Source organism: Meriones unguiculatus, chromosome 9 (assembly GCF_030254825.1).
Source record: "Meriones unguiculatus strain TT.TT164.6M chromosome 9, Bangor_MerUng_6.1, whole genome shotgun sequence".
NCBI classification, from domain to species: Eukaryota; Metazoa; Chordata; class Mammalia; order Rodentia; family Muridae; genus Meriones; species Meriones unguiculatus.
Window position 1 is genome coordinate 11,023,246 of NC_083357.1, and position 25,749 is coordinate 11,048,994.

A 25,749-nucleotide genomic window follows, 5' to 3' on the forward strand; every position below is an offset into this window, starting at 1 on the left:
AGAATCTTGTCTTTGTGCTTGCATGGTAGGGCATCTTACACACCGGGCCATCTCCCCATCCTCTATGCACAGTATCCTTCACGGGGGTTTTATGAGGTAGTTTGGGGCTCATGGCTGGGAAGGTAAGAAAGCCAGTCCTAGGAAGGTGACCAAGGGCTCAGGGAAAGCGCCTCCTGTCTCCCCCAGCTGGTAGGATCAGAACGGTTCTAGAGGGGGTGTGTTAAAAGCATGACAAGGCGTGTGGAGCTGAAGCAATGTTATGAAAGCTTCCAGAGAGAGTGAGAGCAGGGGCTGCATATGAAAGGGGGCACATGGGGCCCTCATGTGACCAGCACAGAGGACTTGCTCTAGATTATGGCCAAGTTCAGCAGCAGCAAGGCGTAGGGCAGAGGGGAAGGCAGGAAGGACTATGAAAGGCCCTGGATGCTCTATCAAAATACCCACTTCTCTATCTAAGGCACAAGCAAAGACTAGAAGAAGTGGCTTGAAGCCAAACGAGACTGCCTGCTCTCTGTGGGCTCCCCCTCCTGTTAACCTGGATGTGGGACTACCACATCCTTCAGTCTTGCCACTCGTTCTTCATCCCTCTCCTCCTCCCCCAGTCCAGACTCTCCCAGCCTTCCTGCCCTGCTTCAGAGGCTTCCCAGGACCTTGCCAATGTTACACTGGAGAATCACCAGACATGAGACACACAGAAACCTGAAGAGGGCTACACAGGGGGAAGAGGGACAAGGGACATTCAAAGCAGGATGATTATAACACAGCTCAAAATAACCCAACCTTAGGCTCAGTGGTTAAGGGGACATATGAGGTGGCTATCAGAGCACAAAGTGATTGGATTATAATCCACCAATAGCTCTCAAGGTGGGAGCTATTACCAAGCCGTGCCCACGGCTGGCATTTTTTGGAGAGACTGGCTTGATAGAAAAGGGCAGGTTTACAACCAGGGTTTGGAGGGACATGCCTTGTAAACCAGCATTCCGGAGAGTGAGGCAGAAGGATCAAGAGTTCAAGGCCAGCCTTGGCTTTATAGCAAGACTCTGCCAAAACCAAACCAAACAAAAATGGGCAACAGCAACAAAAACAAAAGAGCATGAGCTGTGCCGATGACATCCCTGAGCAACACGCTGACTTCCAGCCAGTCGTTTGACATTAATGTTCCCAGTGTGAACACAGAATAGTAAGAGCACCCTCCTCAATTGTGAGAGAATGGGACACGGGAGGCACCTAATAACCCAGAGCTATTGTTATTGAGTGCATGTTTAGAGTGATTTTAAGGGTGTTGAGGTGTAGGCCCAACAAAGGCTCCAGTATGGATTATGCTGGTTTTAGCAGAGATCTGTTACTCAACACAGTAAGTTAACCCTCCTCAGGCGCTGGTTTTGGTTTCTGTCACTTTACTAAGGAGGTGGTTGATAACCTCAGTAGGGCTCTTTCTCCTAGTGGCCTTGCTGAGGATGTGAATAACACCAGAATGCCAGCTCCTTCAAGAAAGCCAGGGAGCTGAGACGCCGGTTCCCCTTGGGCTGGGCCTGGGGGGATCCCTCTCATTCTCCTTAGCAGGGTGTGCTGGCCCTGCCAACCGTGGTGCTATGTGTTCTCTGCCCTCTTGGCGGCCTCCGCTGGGCCTGGGGACCTGTAGCTAGCGGGGGAATCTCCACAGAGCTTCAGATGTCTCCGCCCACCTGCCCGCCTCAAAGCCCAAGACCCCGCCTCCTCCTCCAGGACTGGGTAGCCCCGCGTGCGCGAACTGGATAGCCAGGCGGGCCCCGCCCTGGCCAGTGATTGATGACCACAGATCATCGTGGCTTTAATGGTCTCCTTGGATGGAAATTAATTCTGGAATGGATAAATAATGCATTAGGATTTATGTAGTCCAAGGCAAGCTGGAGCCAGGAGAGGGAGCCGAGTGGGTGACGCCAGTGGTCCCAGGGCTCGAAGGAGCTGGGCATGAAGGGCCGCTGGCCAAGAAGAAGAGGAAAGAAAAGCGGATGGCAGCATGATCGGCCCAGCGGGTTCGGCCAGGTGGCTGCAGCATGCTGAGCCCAAAGATCAGACAGGCCAGGAGGGGTAAGTCCAACTTCCTCCCGCCTGCTGGGCGCGCGCACAGCGTGTTTCCCGTGGCAAACGCGCGGACTCCGGTGGGCTGTCCTGCCGGTAGCAGGTGGGGAAGGTGCTCTGAGGCTGCGGCACCTGGACAGGAAGCCTATGGGTGTGCGGTTCCAGTGAGATTGGGGCCGAGGGGCGGGGGGGAGTGCTGTGTGGGCGTCAGATCTGAGATCCCACAGGGCGGTGGTTATTTAAAGCGCTTAGGTGGTGAGCACCTCCGCCCTACATTTCATGTTTTACGGTACCTCTGTTAAAGGTAAACAGGTGGCAACTGGAGGAAAACTTTGCTTTTCACTGGCAGTAAAAGTTGACATGACCCTCCCAGGCTTAGCAGAGTCTGGTTCAAGTCTGAGGCCAGCCTGCTGGGAGCAGTTTTCCCCACAGCCAGCAGGGAGGAAGGAGAGGAGCATGTCTCCAGTTTACCTTTATGCCAGAATAATCCCCAGGAGCTGCACTGTTGGAAAGCCGGTGGGGTGGGGGTGGGGCGGATACTAAAACAATCCAATAAAGCAAGAGATAGTGATCTGTAGTCCAGGACTACATGTGTCCCGGCAGAGTGTCCCGGGGACCCAGCCACCAGACAGGAACAGAAACAGAGCACTGACCCCTGCTCTGTTGGGCAGCAACTTCTTGGCCAGGAGTGTAGCTTCTGAGGAAAACATCTGTCTTTAGAGAGATGGAACAGCCTTTTCAGATGACCAGTGAGATGGGTGGGACATGGAAGTGCTCCTCAGAGGCAGCTGGCGGGGGGGGGGGGGGGGGGGGGGGGGGGGCTTACGGACCTGGGATCCTTGTACCTCCTCATGGATTCATGGATGCTCCCTCTCATTCAGCACTTGGGTGACTTTCCCGGTGTGTTCATTGGCCCCCAGGCTCCTCTGTAGGTTGCTGGGGTGCAGTGTAACTTGGGAGCCTAGTGAGCAAAGGACAAGCTTGCCTGGCTCTGCTCAGGGCAGAGGAATAATCTAAAGATGGCTGAGGGGTGAGGCAGGCCAGACTCCTATAAGCAAGCTGTTTCCTTCCCTGAGCTTCTGTCTGAAGATACAGCCACCACTCGCACGAGGCCAGTGAGCACTTGTCACATAACTGGTCCAAAGAGAAGAGTACACACCAGCTTCTAATGACTCCACTAACGATTATTTTCGACTAATAAGTTGCTAAGATGGCCATACTGACAGTGGGTTAAGGAAGCACGTTACTAAAGTTAATCTCACCCATTTTTTCCCTTTTCTCTGGCTTTGCGTTCAGGCACTGGATTATTTACATGACCAACATGCTCATCTTAGAGCTTTTATATTTCTGTAGAATCTTATTGGGCTAGAAAGAGACCAGTGCTTCAGCAAAGGAGCCTGTCTGTGAATCCCAAACTTCATGAGTGTGGGTGTGGGTGGGTGTGCTCTCGTGCAATGCTCCTGTGGAAACAAGAAGTGAGCTTCAGCTGTCTTCTTCTGTTGTTCTCCATTTTATTCTTTGAGACAGAGTCTCTCGCTGAACAGAGAGCTCCCTGATTTGGCTAGGCTGGCTGACCAGAGATCTACCTCTTTGCCCCACCCTTAGCATGCACACACACACCACTTTGTGGGGCCAGCTCTGTTCTTGGAGTTAGAGATCCAAACTCAGGTCTTGATTCTTGCATGACAAGAATTACTTTACCCGATGAGCCATTTCCCTCTCTGCACCGAACTTCTTTTAAACATATGAGTTCAGTGGCTTTCCACTAAGAGCATCCTCCTCCCTTCAGGAATTCTAACTGAGGGTGCTACGGACATCCTGTGGTTAACATTTAACATGCTGCTAAACACGTCCCCAGTGCCCAAGACAAAGGCTCAGGACGAATGCCAGGAGGGCCAAGGTTGAGGGTCCCTCTCTACTGGGCCATATCATCCGGTTAGATGGTGGTAGGTTTAAGTTCCTGGGGTAGTTTTCAGTTTAATGTAGGAATCATTTTCTCACAGGATTGTGACAGGGAACTGATCTTGAGCATGCTGCTGGGCTGGGAGTGGGGACCATCACGTGTAGTTCCTATGTGTGTCTGTGTGTATGTCTGTGTGTTCTCGTGTGTATGTGTATATATGTGTGTATATATATACATGCAGGCACACTGGACTAGTGAGGCTAGAACTGAAAGCAGAAGGAGGCAGTGTGTGCAGCCTGAGACTCCAGTCAGGCCAGGAACCAGATTAGACTTGCAGCATATTAGGAAATATACATCTGTGTGCCATAAAGAAACTGGGCTCTGGTAGACGGAAGGATTTTCATCAAAATTCATCCCTCTTTAAAATTTTCAGTACCAGGACAGGGTCTGTGTGACCCCCTAGGAGCCTTCACCTTAGCCCTGCTGTCCAGCCACCGTCTGGACTAGACTCTTCCAGGCCACACCTATGTGGAAATATGTCCAAGTGTTGTGTCACTTGGAAAAGATCAGGGTTCTTCTTTAGGAAGGTAATAGGCTCAGACATGGACAACCGGCTCAGGGGGCTTTGGGGCCTGGCTGTTGATACCTGGGTTTCTGGGGTCCCTTCTCTGTAGCCACATTGTCTGCTGACTCTTTAGCAAGTTTCAACCAGGCCAACGCTGAAGCATCAGGTGAAGGTGACAATCACCGTGAAGGAGTCCTCATCATCTCCTAGGGACGGGAGGTGTCAGGATTAAGAACTTCCCAAGCCTCGCTGCAAGTTACCTAAATGCAGAAAGAACTGCCTTAGTCTACATCGTCTACGGCTATGTCATTTTTTCATGAAAAGGTTCAGGGATGACAAGATGGCTCAACAGGTAAAAAGCATCTGTCGCCAAGCCTGATGACCGCAACTCAACCCCCAAACACACGTGGTGGAAAGAAAGAAGCAATTCCCTCAGAAGTCATTCTCTAACCCCCTCCACACACATACACACACTAATATATATATATATATATATATATATATATATATATATATATATTAAAAGGAACAATTATAAAAAAAAGGCTATTTGGCTTACAGTTCTGGAAGTCTAAGAATGTGGTATTAACATGTGCTCAGCTTCCAGTGAGAGCCTCATATGGCAGAAAGCAGAAGGGAATGGACATGTGTGGAAGAAGGATGGAGGGAGACAGAGGCGAAGTGCTAGGCTCACCATAACCAGCCTACTCTTGGGGGAGCACATCAACCCAATCTCTCCTTTAGGAGGAGGCCCCCGTGACTATTATGTCCTAAAAAGCCGTCGCCTCTTAGGACTGCCACAGTGAGAGGCTGGGCTCTGTGAGTTTCAATAGAAACCACATCCTAAGCCCAGCGTGCCGTAGGTCAACTGTCCTTCCGTAGGTGAGTTCAGCTTCCAAAAACCTACAGGCAGATGAGGAACACACACACACACACACACACACACACACACACACACACACTGTCCAGTGGAGCCAGGGGCTGCTGTTCTGCTCACTTAGATTCCCACTGGATCTGAGCCCCTGCGAGGCCTTCCTGAGACCCTGTCCACAGCAGGCTCACCTCCCACCGACCCTTGTTCCCACTACTGCCCTGTTCTTAGGGTGGGAATGGAAAACACAGCACACCCTATGCCTACCAACTCTCACAAAGGAAAAACAAGTTATGTTTACAAACCACAGCAGGTTACAAGCTCATGTGTTCTTTGATACAGACAGAACAGCTATTTCTCTTTAGGATGTAAAGCACAAGGTAGGTCTTCTCCCCTTGGAGCGATGAGGGTACCTTGAACAGTCAGGAGGAGCTGGACGTAGTGGCACATGCCTTTAATCCTGGCACTTGGGAGGCAGAGGCAGGCAGATCTCCAGGTTCCAGGCCAGCCTGGTCTACAGAGGGAGTTCCAGGACAGCCAAGGCAATACAGAGAAACCCTGTCTTGAAAAAACATGGGGGAAAAAAGTTCAAAAGAAGTTTTTAATAATGTCTAGGGGCACATACCCGTAAAAATCAAACCGAAATAAGATAAACTCTTTTTAAAAAGTCAGGAGGAGCCTCGGGGACAAGGCTGCACCCCAACGCCCATCATCATGCCTTCCACCCTTGCGCCTCCGTGTTCCTTCCTCAGCTTGCACCTGAGTGAGTGCTAGTTGCCTGCAGCTGTGAGACAGGGTGCTTCAATGAGAAGAACTAGGTCTGGTTCCTCTCCATCTCTCCACGCTTCTCGGCACTTGTCCTGATTGTACCCAGGTTGACGCCTCTCTCCCATTCCTCTGTCACTGGTGATTTCACCAGTCTTGATGTGGCTTCCTTGAGACCCCAGGACACCATCCCACCTCAGCAGCTACTGCTGGGTGCTGGGGCCTGCCCCACTGCACCCACAGGTTTGAAGAATGCCTCCTAAAGAGCTCATCATCTAAGGCCAAGCCCTCTGCAGCCGTCTTAACTTCTAACCTGGCCAAAGCCATCATCCAAAATGTAAAGTACACCTTTGCCAGCTGTCTCTCCCACCCTCCCTACCTGGGAGTCCTTGCGCGGTCTCCACCGCTTTTTCATGTTAAAACCCACAGTTCTTATGAGGCTTGAGTGTTTCTCACAGCCCAACTCACTTCCATCCAGCCTCTTCTCACTTAGTCCCAGATATGCTGACCTTCTCCCGACTTCTCTGTGTCCTTTGAGTTCCCTCTAGACTTCCTCTTACACACACTATCTCTCTCTCACACACACAGACACACACACACACAGACAGACACACACACACTCCTTCAATTTCTGTTCACCCTCCAGGGCTCAGCTCTTCCCATTACAGTAATCCTGCCCCACCCTACTCCAGTTTGGGTCCTTGCAAGCGCAGTCCACCTCTGTTCTTCAGTCTTTCCTTTTCCACCTCTGTTCTTCAGTCTTTCCTTGCGTGGCAGTTACACATTAAATATGTCACCTGCACGGGACAATAAGCTTCATGAGGGTGAGGACTATTTTTTTGTTTGAACCACGTGATTCCCTCAGTTCCTGGTAAGTGCTCAGAATATATTTTTGAATTTACAAATGAATGAATGAATGAATCAGTCACGGGGAGGCTTTAGCTTCAGAGGCTCTGCTTTAACTCATTGAAGTTCTCAGGGAAATCTGTCCTTACCCTTGACTGACATATGTGTTACAAACATTTACCCAGTCTACACTTGCCCTTTAGTTGTTTATTAGAGGTATTATTATTATTATTTCAGATGTCTATATTTTTATTTAGTGTCACCATCCCTTCAATTATTTTCCTTTGGAGCTTCTGCCTTTGTGGCTAACTTCCATAGCAAGAGTAGCAATCCCAGCTGCCTTCATGAGTAATCTAGCTAATGTGGGATGGCAGGGGAGAGCTGGTGGGTGGAGTGAAGTCTGTCTGTGGCTTTGTTCTTAGGATTTTTCCGCACAACAGAGTAAACTTACATTTGTTATGTTCTCTTTTGTTGTAATTCTTTAATTCTCATGGCTACACTAATGCTAAGTCCTTTACTTGTCCTTACCCAAACTATTCTCAGACCTCTGTAAATTACACTACAGAGTTACAAAATGCAGTGAAGTTGACTAAAGTGCCCAGAGCCTTTGAACAAACAAAGGCTGGGTGTAGGCGACTGATACAGTGTTTAACACTGGAGAAACAAGGCCTGGCAGAGAACTGAGCAAACATAAAAACAAGAACGACTCCAGGAAAACAAAGGGTAATATCGGAAAGAAGAACAACAGTGATGTATAGTACAGAGCTCCTAAGGGACTAACAATCACAGGGCACTAATGATGGAAGTTCTATATATTGATCTAATGCAATTTACAATGTAGTTGTATGGGAACAATGAGGAGTATGCTTGTGTGTGGTGGGAGTGTGTGTATGTGTGTGTGTGTGTGTGTGTGAATCCTCTTCCATAGTTAAGAAGTCAATAGATAGCACTTAAAAAGGAAAAATCATGATATGTCAATAAATGAATACTGTCTAAGAATGTGGTAACCACGAGGGGGAAAAACTATAGTCCTGTATCCCCCGTGACAGGGATGCATCCTAATGCATTATTAGACGATGCCATCATTCTGCCAACATCACATCCGCACAGACCGCTCGGTGGGTACCTGGCACAGCCTCAGCCTACTGTCCCTGCACTACAGAATTATGTAATGTTTTCTATATGATTGAAGGCAATCACAGTACAGTAGCCACATGTCTAAGTATAAAAAGCTATAATGAAATAGAGTGTGGAAGGCAGATAGCGACAGCTCTACAGGGCAGAGGTGGTGTACGGAGATTGTCATGACTGGAAGTTGGCCTGGGTGAGTCAGTGAGTGACTGCAGCGTGAGTGTGGACACCCAGGGCTTCACTGCACATTATTGGACACTAGATTTAAAGAAAAAACATTTTTCCTTCTTCAATAGTAAATTCACTTTAGCTTACCATGACATTTTACTTTATAAACTTCTTAAATTTAAAGTTTTTGAAACTTTTTGACAGCTTTAAACACAAGTACGAAGTAAAATGGCACTGAAATATTCTTTGTACCCTTGTTATATGAGGTTTTTTTTCTAGTTTTAATTTTTGTGTACTCTAGACTTTTTTGTTAAAAATCGCGTATAAGCCTGGAGAAATGGGTTGGCCTTTAAGGGCTAGGTTCACAGGCAAAAGCTGACACCCACCGTCACATGCACCAGCCTCTCTTGGATGGGCTCATTAATACCACTGACTTCTACAGGATTTACCCTTAACTTTTTAAAACATGTATTTATTTATTTATGGGTGTAAATGTTATATCTTCAGGTATGCATTCCAATGCATGTGTGCAGTGGCCTCAGAGGCCAGTAAAGCATGCCGGATCCTTGGAACTACACTTACAGGTGTCCGTGAGCTGCCAAATGAGTGCTGGGGACTGAATCCAGTGCTCTCTGTGCCCCAGGTAGCTGTTTTGAAAAGTTGGATGTGGTATACTCTAAAATAACGATCACATATGTAGACACTAAGTACACAAATGCCCAGTGAGCTTTAACCATTATCAAATATTATGTAGCACACATAGCTGTGTGTCCTGCGCTGTCATGCTACTGAGCACAAAAGTGGTCAACACTAGCATCACCACAAATACATGTGAGCGATGTGTTTTGTACAACTTTATGACTGCTACCACGCCTCTAGCTTTGAGAATTTTCAGATAATAATGTCATGTACCACCACTACACGTGACCCCCTCTGTGACCAAACTATTGTTGTGTTGCGCTTTTGTCCGTACAAAGATTAAAGGTGGCTTCCTCTTGGAGTAAGGGTAGAAAGTGAGGAATATGGGTTCTGGAGTCATGCCTGAGGCCTATGGGATACTTGACATGTTTTCAGGAAATGAGAACCCACAAGCCACCTGATTCACACCAGCTGGCCGGAATCCTGGAGGTTTGTGTTCTTAAGGGCATTGTGGGGGTCCACAGCCCTCTCTGATCGCTTAGCCCTGAGTGGTGTGCTTTCCATAAAAGGCCATGATGACCCCGTGTTGTATATGCTCATGTGGGCCAAATATGCTAAGAGAGATCACTTCCATGGCCTAAGAAATGTAGTCAGATGGGTGACAGAGCATCTGGCTTTGCCTGCACCGCACTCAGAGAGGGGCTGGAAGACAGCAGAGGGTTCGGTGAGCTATGCCAAGGAGGGGTGCATGCGAGCTATCCCTGGGGTGGGTAGAGGTTCTAGTGTTCTGGTTTCAATCTGTTGCTGTGGTGAAACCCTAACCAATATGGAGAGGAAAGGATTACTTCCTTTTACATTTCCAGGTCACAGTCATTGCAGAAGTGATGGCAGGAACTCAAGGCAGAAGCCTGCCGGCATAACTGCTTGCTATTCCCCGAGGTGCTGTTACCTCTGACCAGGGAGCTCCCTCACAGTCAAGGAAGCGCAGTGGAAACCATGAAGGAATGCTGCCTGGTGGCTCACTCAGACTTGTTCATGCTTAGATAGTGTCCTTACAAACCCAGAACCACCTACCGTGGGCTAGGTTCTCCTACAACAATTAGGAAGTACTCAAGACTATCCCCACAGACACGCCCACAGGCCAGTCTGATCTAGGCAGCTCTTCAGTTGAGGCTTTCCTCTCAGGTGACTCTCAGCTATGAGGGGCACAAAGCTAAGTGGGACACAGGATACAGGCCAGAGGTCAGTCACGTGTAGAGACGTCACAACTGGACTCATAAAGGAAAGAAGAGAACCCATGGTTCTCCTTCATCTGACTGGGTCCTTATATCCAGGCCAGCCCTGGCACTGCTGCTCGTAGCTAGTTCTACTCTGATGATAGACGTGGCCAGCCCTATACATCTTCCATTGATGCCCAGATCCTCTACCTTACACAGAGAATACGCTTTCCCAGATGTGCCTTCCAGGACTAGTGCGAAGTCACAGAAGTGCCCAGGTCAGCACAGGGCTCAGAACAAACCCAGGGAATCTGATTAGAGGAAATAAAAGCTCCCAATTTTAGGATCTCTGAATGACAGTGGCCTCAAGGTACAATGTAAGATTTTTTGACTACTGTTTAGAGAGTTTGTGGTTTCTACTGAGACATAATTTCTATGCATGGTTCACCTGTCTCCGTGCTTCCGTCTACCTGTGATCAACCATGTTTCAAAATTAAATGTAAAAACAGTCCAGAAGTAAAGAATTGATACATTTTAAACTGTGCACTGCTTTCTCATTCCAATTGTAGCATGTAGCACACTCACAGTTTCTCACTGGAACATGAATCATCCCTCTGTCTACTGTATCCACACTGTATGTGCAATCTCCCCATTAGTCACTCAGAAGACATCCTGGATAGCCAACTGGTAGCCATGGTAACACAATTGCTTGTTTTAAAGCAATCCTTATTTTGCTGAATAATGGCTCCAAGGCACAAGAGGAGTGATACTAAACAAATTAGTGTGTCAGAGAAAATCTGTGTGAGAAGGTAGAAGTTAATAACTTTATCATAGATGTCTGTACCTAGAGAAGAAAACGGTTTCGACAGGATTCACTTGTGTTAGTGTTCTGAGGCATCCACCTCTTCCCTGAAGATAAAGAGGCACTGATACACCATAAAATGCTTAAGTGTTCACCCAATGACTGCCATCCAGGTCAACACACAGTACCTTTTCCTTAATTCAAGAAAGTCCCTCCTGCATCTTCCCAGGATGACCGTTTTCCGATTTTATCACCATGGGGTGTTTTCTTAAGCATTTTAAATTTTGTACAAATGGAATTATGAGTACAACTCCCACTATGGACACCTGGTCTCACTACACCCACATCATCTTTCTTCTCTTTTATGGAAGGTTTGGAATGTGCTGGGTGTACCAGGGCTTTCTGTCCACATGAACTCTGATTTCACTCCTGTCACCAGCCTTAAGAAGGGGAGAGAAAATGGAGCTTAGTGGCCAAACGTCAGAGCACTCATGACATCCTGAGCTTGAATCCAGGCCTCTGAAACCCAAGCAGCCTCCTCCAAAATAAGGCCGTGCCTGTGCCTGGTGGAGGTAAATGGTCTCTCAGCTGTTGCTGACTCAAATCCCCCAAGTGCCTGTTCCCTTCCATAGGGACTGAAATGCCATCACCGATGCAGGAAACAAAAGGATAGGTGAGGTCATGCCATTCACCCTGACCTGGCCATCTCAAGTGGATTTTACTGGAAGGCACTCCCACTGAGCCACAGGCCAGTAAGAGTCAGGGTTAGGATTGGCCACTGCTTCTCCAGGTGGCAATAGGGGGCATATTCCAGCAGTGTTGGCTATGGGTGCAAAAGTGCTTGCCCTGTGCATGATGTTGAAGAACCCCAAATTTGGCCGCTATTTTGTATTGACTTCCAGATGTTGGGCATGGGTGCATAGAGCCTTCTTAGAAGTTACAGGAACCTTCCCCTCCTACCTGCATTTGGGGTTGGATACATATTTGATCATTTCAGTACTTTTTTTTATTAATTACACTTTATTCACTTTGTATTCCCCCATAAGCCCCTTCCTCCTCCCTGCCCGTTCTCACCCTCCCTCCCCCTTCTTCACCCATGCCATTTCAGTACTTTCAAAGCTTGCAGTGATAGTAATACCCACTGTTGATGCTTGAAGAACTTACATGACTGGAGAGCTGGCATATCTCAGGAAGTGACTTCACTTGTGCCCTTTCTGTCCTGGAGCCAGGCCTTCCCTGTCTATGCCGAGTAGGTGCCATGTCAACTCTGAGCACTCCTGGATATGAAGATTTTTCTGGGATCATTTTACTTAAAAACAAGCAAAGGCCAGGCCACTAGTCTCACTGTTTTCCTAAAGTAGCAGTGATGCTTCCCAAGTACTATGCACAAAGGATGAGGGAGTCAAAGGGGGCCACTCTCAGAGCAGATGGCCTCAGCCAGCCAGGCTTCTCTGCATTTGGACAGTCTATCCCGGGTGCCAGCTGCAGACTAGAAGCAGCTAACCAACTCGCCATAACCCATGCATAGTCTTTAAGAAGCAGAGTATTTAAGGATGTAGGCTAAGGGCATATACTCCCATCTGTTCCCTAGCTCTCCCATGGCCAAGGACTGCTGCTACCCGAAGCCCATGTGCCAGCAGAGAAGGCCGTTGTGTCCAAGAGACAGACACTAGAGACCCAAGATCCTTCCTCCTTTTGCTCTCTTTTCAAGACCCATCGGACAAGTTGACAGGAAAACAGGTTTCTCTCCTGCAAAGAAGATATCAATGTCTGTAACAATAGATACTCAAAAGTACTGCCAGACGAGGGCCAGAGAAACTCCAGCCTGTCCTTGAGGCCCCAGACAACCTGAGCATCAGCCATGACCTTGTTTGAAGAGGACAGTAAGTGATTTTCAAGGCCTAAGTTGGCTCAGGCGTGGTGCAGAATGCTGCCTTGACTCCCTGGCATGGGCAGCTTGGGACCAGGCTCTGCATCTGCTGAAATCATCAACAACTCCAGTGATTGCTTAAGCAATGGTAGAGGACCATATTGATCTGAGCTAATGGCTTGTAGGCAGGCAGAAAATGAAACTTATAATTGATATTGAATCACATCGATTCACCAACTGCCGGCTGTTGGTGAATGGGTTAGGGAAGCAGTCAGCCCCAGTGGCTCCTGGGCCAGCAGTTCCCAGACAAGGTTCAGAAGAGGAGAAGGGAGCTTCGGGAGGCTCGGCCTGAGGGGCTGAGAATCAGCACTAGGCACAGCACTGCTCTCTAAGCACATGTAGGCAATTTGTCCTTCCATCTTTTCCAGTCCAGGAAGCAGTCAGGATTGGCGTTTTGCTCCCTTTTATGAGTGGAAGTCTGAGACTCCTCTGGTGAACTACCAAGCTAGGAAATAGTAGAAAACTGTAGTTCCATGTTTCCAGGTTTCTGTTTGTTGAGTCTCCAACTGCACACACATTACCACCAAACAAACTGTGCCCTTGACTTCCGCATTGTGTGGACAGAAGCAGTGGGTGGGAGAAGTCTAATTGAGAATCCTGATGGGGGCTCAGGAATAGTTTCTCCAAAGTCAGGATTAAGAGCTTAGGAGCAAACCAGCTGTACTGAGTTATGGGCTGTCTTCTTGCCCACTCCCATTTCTTCATGTTCTCCTGCTGGGCAATGCCCTTCACCGTATATAGCGCCCTCGTTTCATCCACTCATTCTGCTTCACCCTCAGCTGGGGCTTTTGTGCCTCCTCCAGCTGCCGTGTCCTCCTAGCCTGACTTCGGCATCACCTGCTTCACTCTCCCCTTCCCTCTGTACACGCCAAGATATCCGCCGTGTCCCCTGTTTAGCTCTGCCTGGCAGGTGTCCTCCCCCAGTGCTGAACACATACAAGGGCCCTACATTCAAAGACTGGATACATGGAGATGAGTGCTGAATGCAGTCGAATATTGCCATGCACCTGCAGGAAGTAAAGAGAGGGCCTTCCGGGTAGCCCCTCGCCTCTGCACCACACAGCCTAGCTGAAAAGCAGGCCAGCTGAGCCATTGAGGTCAACTTTTAAGGATGTAATCTTGGATTGACTCTTCAAATCTTTAAAATAACCTTTATGAAAAGCTGCCAGATTTCCAGGCTGCCTCATTACTATTTTATAAGTTAAGGTTTCCATTGATGGGGTTGGAGAGTAGGTTTACACATTGTTACCTTGAAGTTCTCCAGGCAGAGAAGTCAGTCCCATTGTTAGGGCCTTGGGAAAATGAAGGAAGGACAGATGTCCAAACAGAGCCCAGCCCTGTTTTGCTAACAGCCAAAAACAAAACAAACAAACAAACAAACAAACATAACTACCACCACCACCACCACCAACAACAACAACAACAACAAAACAGTAGAGGCTCTCAGAGTCACCATGCAGTAAAGCATCTGCCACTGGAGCTCACTCCTGGGACAGCACAGGACCCCGGCAGAACCCCTTAGCCTTGGCTCCAAATAACATTAACTTTATAAATGTCCCATTGGCCCCTCCCCAGTGCCCTTCCATTACCTCACCCCTCTCCTCTCAGTCAATCTCTAGACCTCAATACTTACCCTTTAAATCAATTCAGCTCTGAGATTCGTCTTGCTGTTTCCTCAGCCCACTTTCCAATCTCATCGACTTTCATAAATCACTGCATTTGTGCTCTCCTGCTGCTGCTGCCCAGTACTGAACTGCTGCTCTTAGACAGCTGCAGAGCAGACACCCTCAGGCGTGTGCAGGCTGCCCGGCCCCAGCACATGTGGCTGAGAGAGGCAGATGGGTCAATGGCGGCTGCAGCTGGGCTGCCTTTTCAAAAGCCCCTGAAAGCTATTGAATGTGTCCGGTGAGGGTCTCTAAAGTAGGCCTTGAAAAGGGGACTCGCGCGCAGTTTTCATTAAAGGTGCTGGTGGAGAAGCGAGGGAGCTGGGGAACCGGAAGGGTTCTCGAGGAGGAATGGAGCACAAGCCATAAAAGGAGGTCTCTGCCTAAGCCCCAGGGAACTCAGCTTTTTGTGCAAGGGTTACCTGCCGAGGATGACATAAATTCCCAGGCATTCCTAGTTCTCCCAATTTGGAGTAAATCAGACTCCAGCAGCTGAAGGGCAGTCCTGAAACGATCTGGCCATGCCGAGAATCCTCCCGGGAGTGGACTGTGTCTAAAGTGAAGCCCACTGGGAGAGAGGGAGCATGAAGATCCGAAAAGGGATCCAAGAGAATTTGGGCAGAGCTGCCACAGCTGCACATTATGACTTGAAAGGCGTCTTTGAGCATCCTCAGAATTCTGTAGCATCAATGGTCACCCCAGGTGAGTGAGTGCTGGCCCACACTAAGCCCCTTTACAGGCCGAGGGAAACCCGGGCACGCCAAGGACTCATCTATGGAGACATATGTACAGCTGGCAGCCCCTTAACTGAGGTCCTCAGAAGGTTTAGAGACAGGACAGGCCCAGAGTTCCTCCAGCCCATGTCTGCTGGCTGCGGCCTGATGTGCGTGACGTTAGCCTATCCCCTACCTAGTTCCTCCCGCAGGCAGAGACTGGGTATAGAGACTGGGTATTTGCTGCTCTTAGCTGTGGTCACAGCCAAGCCTTGTGCTTGTCACAGGAAAAACTCAAACTTATCTACCGAGCTAGTGATCTGTTGGTGTTTTAAACATCTCAAAGGATCCAGCTCCCCTGCACGCAGCTTTCACTTAAAATGCCTCAGTGTAGTTTACAGAAATATGTTGGAACCCATACGGTATCACAGCTCCATTCTTCCCTTCACACACACGACCTGTGAGGTGAGCTATGTTCTTCAGAAGTCCTTGTTCTATAGGAAAACCTAGGGGCCCCCAAAACACATTGTGATGTCTTCTGTTTGGGGCTGGGGGTTTTCTCAGTTTTTGTGGGGTTTATGTTTCCTGTAATGTTCTATAACTTGCTTTCCTTGAGTTCCATAACAGTATTTAAGCATAGGTGTCTGTATCTGTGGGTCCTGTATCCTCAGATACAACCAACTGCAGAATAAGGGGGATACCTGCACCTGTGATAAAGAGGACAGACTTTGTCATACCACTGCTTCCTAAACAATGTCGTATGATGAGTATTGACATATGATCTGCATTGTACCCGGTATTATAAGTTATCTAGACAAGAATGAACGTGTCTGGGAGAATTGTGTCAGTCCTAGGCAGAGTACTGTGTTTTTGTATGAGGGGCTTGAGTCTCTGAGGGGTTTGAGATACCCAGAGGGTCACAGGTGTGACTATCAATGTTACAGTGAAATTGAAAGGCAAGGAGATTTTTAAAGTAAAGAGAGAGGTGAAGAGTTTGCATGTTAGTTGCATATTAGTGTTGACCTCAGAAGAAAGGCATTTATGGGAGAAATGAAGAGTGAGGGAGTGGAGACACCGAGAAAGCTCTAATGGTGTCAGGGGAGGGCACAGGACTGAGCCCAGCCACATCTGCAGAGGACACTATGGTTGGAGGCTGGGCTCTGACAAGGGCTGTAGAGTCCAAAGGCTGGGTCCCTAGGGCCCTCACGAGCCACAGTGATGATGGGGATTCTACAGGGTTTCAATTGAGCATCTTGTTCTAACTGCTCTCTTTGAAAACTCCCTGGCTGCCCACTGCAAGAGATGAGTGCAGAGCAGGGAGGTGTGGAGAGAGGACAGTCATGACAGAGGAAGGATGGTGGGCCTCACTGACTGAGGCAGAGAGGCCATGAGAGAAATGGGTGCCAGGACAGGAAAGGACAGAGTTGAACTCCCAGCTCATGACAGTGAGACTGTTACATGGACTATGTGACGCTTGATCTCAGGTCCAGAGTTGCTTAACTGAACATGGATAACAATTAAATACTTGCCACAGTGTAGACAGAAGTGGCTCTAGGGAGCAGCCCTCAGCTCTCAAGCTGAGCCATCTGAGCGATCTGGAGATAGCATGGTGGCACCCAGTGAGGGAAGGGCAGGAGGGTGATGTTGGGACTCCAGAGCAGAAAGCGCTGTCTGGGAGGGCAGGGTCAATGGGATGCTGCAGAGTGGCCAAGACATAAGAGGTCAGACTTGACCCTGGGACTGAGGAATATGGGGGCTCACTGGAGACCTTTAGGTAGGTGGAGGCTTGTGAAGTGAGACTGAAATGTATTCCAAAGGATTGAAAAAGGAACCGAGAGCACAGTGAGACACAGGGGACCTTGCCACGTTCAGTGGCACAAATCCATTCATCTCCAATTCTTTCCAATGTGGGTCTGACAAGGGATGACACCCCCACACACACACACACACACACAGGGCCATTTGCAAATGAGTGTCGTTTAGCTTTTACATTTTCATCTGTGGGCATTTTTTCACGTCACCAGCCCTGGACTGGGGGTTCTGTGTGTCGGGAGAGGGGGAGAAGCAGAATTGCAGGCTTACGAAGAGTGTACAGTTTTTACAAACCACTCGCTACTCTGCTACGACGCTTCCAGACTTTGTGAACTTTGCGTAAAGAATGCGTGGTGAGGCAGTTTTCTCTGCCCTGGTGACGGAGACCCATGCCTCCAGTTGTCCCCATCGGTCTTTGGCCTGTCCTCTTTTGCGTACCATCTATTGACCGCTTAAACTCACTGACCGTGAGAAGCCGCTGCAGCACTGCCTTGCGGGGAGCAGGATATGAATCTGCTCCTTATGCTCTGGACCTGTACCGGTGCTGTCTATATGCCTGGGTGGGCCAGCGCAGCCCGGCACCTACTCTAAGAAGGAAAGGACCTTTGGAACTATTATCCCACTTGATTGCACCGGGCTCTCACCTCTTGAGTGTGAATCAACTTGTGTATTTATTCCTGGCAATCCTGGCCAAGGGAAGCTATATTCTTACCGGCTCTTAAGTACCTTTCTCTACTGTGGCTCTCTTAAGAAGGACTGTGAGTCCCTAGTAACCAGGACCCAACCCCAACTTATCCGAACAATGCTGTGTGACTGAAGGACTGCTTGCTGTCGGTCCCATCTTTGAGAAACCTGGATCATGGTGAGGAATGAGCAGCATGACTCCTGTGGACACCTGGCCTCAGCCCTGGCAGCCACAGGCACCTATGTCCATCTGTCCTTCCACTGTCTGCTCACCCACCCAAGCCCAGCCCTCATCAAACACTGAGGCTCTTCTTTCTCCCATCTCAGACAGACAGGAAGCCATGCCTTCTCTACCTATTACTCAGGAAAGGTGGGCTAGAGCTAGTGCAACCAGAGCAGCCCATGGTCCCTCACCTGACCCAGTGGCAGATGTGGATGGAGTGCCCAGCAAAGTCTGTGCCAGGCTACCCTGGCTCAGGGCAACTCCAGGCTATAGTGGAGATGGCTACAGTCAAGCCTGAGCACAGAGACACAGGTGGTTTCTGGAACCTCCAGGTACATGACCTGGTCACTGCCGTAAGATGCCTCCCAGAGCCCATTGATACCTCTTTGCCTTCTGCCCCAATCCGACATGGCTTCCCATGAGCCCAAGTGAGGCACCCACGTGCTCAGCCTGAGCTCAGACTTCCATTCTGGAACCTGTGGAGCCTCCCTGTCTGACTCCTTCTTCCACCTGACCCTATCTGAGGCTTTAGCCATGGGCATGAACTCCCTTCATCGTCTTCCTGTCCTTACAGGGATTGTTCCAGAAAGAGTCCTCCATGTTCTTTTGAGAAGTATGTGCGCACCCATGTGTATATGTGCGCGTGTGTGCCTACATGTATGTGTGTGGGTGTGTATGCATATCTGCGTGTGGTGTTGTCACATACAGGTGCTATAGTGCGAAGCCCTGTAGCCCCTCCATCTTCTTCCTTCTTGCTCTTCCCCCGCTCCCTCTCAGGGAAGTAGATGTTCCTCTCTGTAGAGCCATTCTTGCTACATCATCCAACAAGAAGCCAGAGGCGTTCATTGCTCCTTCACCCCACGTGTTTGTGTTTCAGCCTTTCCTCGAGGCCTCTGTGGGTCTAACATGTCTCCTGAACACTGCACCACCCGTTCCGTCCACTGGAAGAATTCTCAGGATTCTCCTCACAGTCCCTTCCTTCTTCCTGCACAGGTTTCCTGAAAGAGGTCATGGAGGCCCAAAGCAGTCTCTTGAGGAGTAGGGACACTGGCCCTGAAGCCAGCAAATGCAGATTCCAAAGCGGAGTGTGTCACTGCCTGTACTGTGGCTTCAGGCAACTGACTCAGCATCTGCAGACCGCAGCTTGCACATAGTGACATGGAAGCAGCAAGGAGCCTTGTGTAAAAAATAAATAGTCCATGAAAAAAATGAAGGTTCACGCGTAGCATGAGCAGCATGACTCCTGTGGACACCTGGCCTCAGCCCTGGCAGCCACAGGCACCTATGTCCATCTGTCCTTCCACTGTCTGCTTAGGCTTAATGCCTAAGCCCATGCGAACTGCAACTGTTGCTCCTATTGTAACAATTATTATTGAGTACCTCCTGCATGATCTGCAAACTAGCATGTTGCAGCCTTTCTCCAGTCCTTTGTCTGTCTATCTGTCTGTCTCTCCCTGCCTCCTCTCTCTCTCACACACACACCACACACACACGGGACACAGAAAGCCCCCCACTCCGCCACCAGAAGAGTGCCAGATGTCCCCTTGCCTCCTCTCTGGTTCCCGCTCCTCCAGCTTACCTCCCTCTGCTCTGGGCAGAGGTGCTGCTCAGATCCCATCAGCCCTTGAACTGAAATGCATCCTCTGGACAGCTCCAGGTGCAGAGGTGAATACAGCATTCTTGTGCCCCCAGGGAGCAGTAGTTAGCCAAACAGACGGCAACGTCACACAGGAGTCTGTTATTCAGACAGGGCTAAAGGGGAAATGCAAAAAGGTGGCCTTCTGCGGGGGCATCTGAAGGACACATGGAGGAGCCATATCCGGAGTGGAGGAGCAGACTCCTACAGTGGACAATGAGCCCAGAGTAGTAACCATATTACGGTCATCTCAGCAGCCTGTAAATCCAGAGTCTGAGCCTTTGCCCCAGAAGTTTAGGCTGAGTAGATGTAGTCTGGACCGGTGCCTGGGCACCCTGAGTGTGTACATATGTTATGAGACAGCCCAGCAGCTGTTAGCTGGGCAGGTGGTTCTGTTGACTGGTCAGGATCATGCTGGATGTGCTGTGACTCATGGTCTCTGAACCACAAGATGCTTACTATGTTTGGAGAGAGGAAAAGACTGTTAGGCCTGAGGTTAGGGACCACAGAGTACTTTGATGAAGGTATTGGTGCTTAGGTATGAAGCCAGGAAAACTAAGAGTCTTAGACTGCGCCACTTGCCAGCCTCCAACCATGGCTGCAGCCTCTGAAGACCTCATTTTCATATCTGCAAACAGGAAAATAAAACTTATTAATGGGAGAATTCAAGATTCGAGCAGGGCGTTTCCTTGGCCACTGAAGAGGCCTTTGGAAGAGGCCTGCAGGGTGTTGCGTAGGCAAGGATTCTGAGTTGGCTCAGTTACGGAGGATGAAGGAAAGGAGAGCACAGGGAACAGCTGAGTTTAGAAATTAATCACCCAGCAGGGTTGAGGGGGAACATTACCACAGCACCTCAGTGTATGACATTAGCTAGCTGCGGAGTCCTAGAAGAGTGAGGAGGCTCTGCAGGTTTAAGTAGTTTCACACTTGGGCCAAAAAAAGCCTGAGAGCTTCTGTGGAGCAGCTGTAGACAGCTTAACACAAAAGTCTAATGTTCATAAGGAAAGGACTCGTGATGGGAGACAGGGAAGCTGGGACAAGCTGGCATCCGTGAGAAGACAGTGAGGGGACCCCAGGGGACAGAGGAAGTCACAGCCAGTAGCGGTTGATGAGACTTGTGTACATAAGTGAGCAGGAAGATGCTTCAGAGTGGAGAAGACAAGCTGCTGGGAGGGGTGGTGATATTATCCCATCACCGAGGGGACAGAGGCCAGAATCATCCTTTGGGGTCTGGTGAGAGCAATGTTGGGAGAGGCCAAAGTCTTCCAGTGCGGAGTGTGGTGGGGATGAGACACAGTCGCAAGGGCTGTCTCGGAAGAGGTGGTGACAGCAGACACCGGCAGCACGTGGTGAGGTGAGCTAAAGGGACAGCCATGCCACGCCTGTGTGTGCTGATCTTCAAATCAAGAGCTCAGCCTGCCCTGACCTGGGGTGGGTTCACATCCTGGTCACCCTCCAAAGCCTGGCTCGGTAGCTCTGTAGAGATTTTCCTTCTTCCTGGAGGCTCTGTCAATATCTGCAGCCCAGTAGTCTACACTGTTGTTTTGTTTTCTTTCCCTTTAATTGTTGAGGACTCCGAGGGAGACCATCAGCTCAGAATTCTGCACTGTGCTTGTTGGGGCTCTGTTTGTTTATGATGGAGGGTAGACAGAAGTCAACAGGGGAAGAGAAGAAGGAGGTGACATCCTATTGTGAGTAGAGATCCCCTAACTTTAAGTGGGTAAAGGTTACCATCCTCCCCAGGCCTAGCTTGCTGCAGGCCTGCTCAACACGTTCAGTAAGTTCTGAAGCCTTAGCCTGTCAATACTGCCTAATTCTAGGCCTCGTTTAAATATTTACAGAACTGAATAAGCTGATTAAAGGAAGAGCAGAGGACAGGAACAGTGATGGTTAAGAAATAATACCCATAGCTGTTTTCCTCGTGAGAAACTCCTTGGAGCTCATAAGTAATGCCTATGTGATTGATCATCTAGGGAGAAACCTATGCTGCTTTGGTCGTCAACGTGGCCTGTGCAAGAAGAAGCCTTTTAGGGAACTGCAGGACTTTAGAGTTGTTTTCCCTCCCTGGAGTGTAGCTTTAGTGGGCCCTGCTTTCCATTACCTGTAGCTCTCAAGAGGACTGCTGTCCACAGCTTGACCATCAGGGTGAAATTCTCCCCCTTCTTTGTGTTGCCGTGTCAAGGGACATGTATGCCAATAGCCTGCATGGTCAGCCACACAGTCGCTTATTGTCCATGGTACCAGGGTACCAGGCTTAGCATCCATGGGCCTGTGCCTGGGAAGCTCAGCCTCCCTAGAAAAGCCATCTGGCATCTGTAGGCCTCACCCAGTGTATGCTGATTAGCCCCTGAGACTGCTGAGTTCCTGCTACGAGCTGCCCTGCCCAGAATGCTAGAAGGAGGAGGAGAAGGTGCGTGCGTGTGTGTGTGTGTGTGTGTGTGTGTGTGTGGTGGAATGGGCAAGCATCAGATTCTGTTGTAACTGAATATAAAAGAGAGCTCTGAATGCAGCCCCAAGACATTCTATCGCTTCATTCCCCAGTGAAGACTCCAGAGGGATCTATACCATCTTCTATGGAAGTATGGGAAGGTCCTCAGTGCCCCTTGCAGATTACCTGAAAAGAAGAATTTAAGAATGGACAGTATCTACCCATACCATAGAATCCTTACTCACAGGGCTACCACTGCCTGCCAAGTCTTTAGTTAGAAGTCAGGCAATCAACACACAAAATCCACGTATTTGATGACTTAATTTTATTGAACTTGCTGAAAAATGTGTAGAGAGGGTCAGCAAATTGAAACCCAGAAAAGAAAACTCAGTAACCAGAGGGACTCCCATGTCCTGTTTCCTCCTGGGTCCTTTTTCATATCTTACCGGAATACTGAGGTCATGTTTGCTTTCTTTTCATCATGGCCAACATCTTTACCTCCTCAGAACTACATCAGCCAGTGTCTATGCCTGGTCAGCTTGAGCTTACATAAGGTCAGGGAAGAGGATAACCATGAGAACAGAAAGGTCCCTCCTAATAGTTGATACAATTCAACCAGGCACAATCTCTATCTGCCTCATCAGGGCTTCAGCCCAGCCCCAATTAGACAAAAAAATATTCTTGCAGATCTTTGTCTTCCAAGGCAGGACCACTAAACTACTAAAGCATGGACCCCAGACAAGGTTCATAAGATGCCAGGAAAGAGAAGGGCAGCCTTTCCAGGGCCATAAGAGGACTTTGTGGGAAGATTGAAGCTCATGTGAACAAGAAAAGAGACCTAGGAAGCTAAGACTTCAGGATGGTGGCTGTTTCCCCATCGAGAGTGATGAGTTAGGTGGGCAGAGGGAAAGAGCAGGTGTTCCTCACTGTTAGTAAAACTCTAGCAGGCAGTTTCACTTGGCTAAACCACCCAGCAAAAGAGAATAATTACTATCATTTTGCGCCTACTAAGTTCTGGAGTGTGAATCCTCAAAGTATGATTTGCAGCACCAGTGGTTGTGGGAAAGTGGCATGCCAGCATACCTGTGTGGCATAAGATAGCAGATTCAGGAAAAAGAATTATCTAGGGAGTCATTCACCATACTCTTCCCTTTATCAGTATCATCATCATCACCATGATTACCAGTGAGTAGGCCAGTTGAAGTGCCAAGTGCTCAGCAGGGATTGGTCATCTCCCCTCTTCTGTGACAGTTTCTCTTTCTCCCACCTCGTTTGAAGTAGGTGTTAGACAGTACAGACTGGAATTATTGACCTGTAGACTGAAGAAGAGCTTACAGTGCTGGCCATGAGGTAAACCCAAGTCTTTGCCCAAAGTCTGTATTTCTCCAACTAGACTTCATGGCATGATGGCTAATATCTATTGTCAAGTTGACAAGTTCTAGAATGAACAAATCTCTTGGCATGGCTGTGATGGAGATTTTAGTCTCGGTTCTTTGAGGTAAAAAGACCCATTCTAAATGTTGACAGCAGCATTCTACTGACTAGGGTCCTAGCTTGAACATAAATGAGAAAGTAAGCTAAACACCAGCATCCACCTCTTTCTGTGCTTGAGTCCAGGTGCAATACGAGCATCTGCTTCCCATTCCTGCTGGCTTGACTTCCCTTGACTGCACCCCCAAAGTGTGTATTAAAATAATTCTTCCTTCCTTAAGTTGCTTTTGCCAGGTACCTTGTCGCAGCAAAAAGTAGAGTGACTAATACAGAAACTTGGTTCCAGGAGAGAGATGCAATAAGAAACTTGGTATCAGGAATGGGGCTATTGCTGTGATAAAGTTTAATGAGTAGTTTTTAGGCCTTTGGACTAGAAAAAGCCCTAGTAGTATGTTAGGAGAGCTTAATGGATCACTCTGGTGAGTGAGAGAAAGGCCAGAATGCTGAGAAAAACAAACATACTCTGTTTGTGGAGAGAATACAGTCACTTGGGAACTGTGCTGTAAGCCATCAGGATACAGTCTGGAAAACAATCTGTCTGCATTCTACCCATGTCCTTGGAAGTTGATATTGAATGAAAAAGTAATGGGCTAATTTGTTTGGTGGAGGAAATTTTAAGGCAAGGTAGCATTCAGCATGCATCATGGCTACTGCTCACCGATCTTCACCAGATTTACAGCAAGAGAAAGCAATGGGTGAAGAAAAAAGATATTTAAAAATATGCTGTTTGGCAGGGAAAGGAGGAGGAAAGTTGCAGACATGGCAGGAGCTGAAAAAGCAGCTATAATTGTTGAAGAGATTATTGCCATTAAAGAGAACTCTACATCTCTATACTAGAACAATATGAAAGGTTCCCAGAGGATAAGACTTCATATATCAGAAACTCTGTCTTCTTGTGAATATCCAACTTAAGTTCAGAGGAGGGAGCCTGAACTGAAAATGCCACTTGAGTGGGGGGAGGGGGAGAAGAGATCATGGAAGTTTGTGCCAACGAGCCAAGATGGCTGCTGAAGCCAGATGGTGTGTAGCCGGGGTTGTATTTCTGCAGTGAGGCCCGGAGAGTTCATTGTATAGAGCTATGAAAGTGAAACCTATGTTGAAGTGGAGATCTCAGGATTTGGAAGATATTAGGATCACAAGAGATCTGTCAAAGAAAAATGCAGGCACAGACTGGAGCTGGCCCGAGAGGGATACGGCAGAACTTGAGGTACAAGGCTTTCCATGTTCTTTGGTGCCTAGATGATCAATTATGAGCCCCAGTGCTGGACGTGGAGCTGCAGGACTTGATGTTTTCCCTACTGTGCTTTGGTCTTGTCATGGTCCAGTCTTTCTCTGCTGTAGCTTCACTTCCCTCTTCCTAGAATGTTTACTCTGTGGCATTGTGCGCTGGAAGTGCTTGACTTGTTTTTCATGTTATAGAGATTTCCTGATTCTCAGAAAATACTGTGCTTGCACTTTTAATGTATTAGAACTGTTGAAAGATTATGAGTATTTTTGAAAGTTGGACTGAATGTATCTTTCATTATGAGATAGCCATGAGCCTGTGAGGATGAAGAGTGGAATATTATAGCTTTAACAGAACATCTTTCAGTGTCGGGCTGACAAGGTATGGGCTTTCAATTGTTAATATTAACTGTGAACTTGGTAAGATCTGGGAGCACATTGATGTCTGTGAAGGAGTTCCTAGATTGGGTTAACTGAGGTGGGAAGGACAACCTTAAATCTAGGCGTCACCATTCAATGGACTGTGGTCCTAGAGTGGGTAAAAAGTAAAAACTGAGATGAACACCAGCTCATTACCCCTGCTTTCTGACTGAGAGGACAGTGTGACCAACTGCCTCCTGTCCCTGCTGCCATGCCTTCCCCACTCTATTAGTCAGGGTTTGTTTAGAGGAACAGAATTATAGAATGAACTACATATATACAGAAAGGGGATTTGTTGGAAGGGCTTACACACAGGCTGTGTGTACTGTCCAGCCACTCCAACAATGGCTGTCTACCGAGGGAAGCTCCAAGAGTCCAGTAGTTGCTCAGTCAATGAGGTGGGATGTTTCATCTGGCACTATGCTCTAATGCTAGTGAAGGAATAGATTTGCCAGCAAGAGTGGGAGCAAACAGGCAAGGAGAAAGCAAGCTTCTTTCTTGCATGTCCTTTATGTAGTCTTACAGCAGAAGCTGTGACCCAAGTTCAAAGGCGGCT

The 25,749-nt window shown here is 48.5% G+C and overlaps 1 protein-coding gene across 4 annotated transcripts in view; it reads left to right on the forward strand.

Annotated features, from left to right (window-relative positions):
- The window catches only part of Arhgap22 (Rho GTPase activating protein 22), a 158,176-nt gene that overhangs the window by 25,229 nt on the left and 107,198 nt on the right, over positions 1-25,749 (forward strand). The window contains exon 1 of one of the 4 annotated variants that reach the window (XM_021643464.2): positions 1,736-2,070. The exons of the other annotated variants lie outside the window; for them this stretch is intronic. Coding sequence (XP_021499139.1) covers positions 2,037-2,070 — 34 coding nt within the window. The 5' untranslated portion in view covers positions 1,736-2,036. Of the gene's footprint in view, positions 1-1,735; positions 2,071-25,749 lie in introns of those variants that run through there. 4 annotated transcript variants of the gene reach the window in all.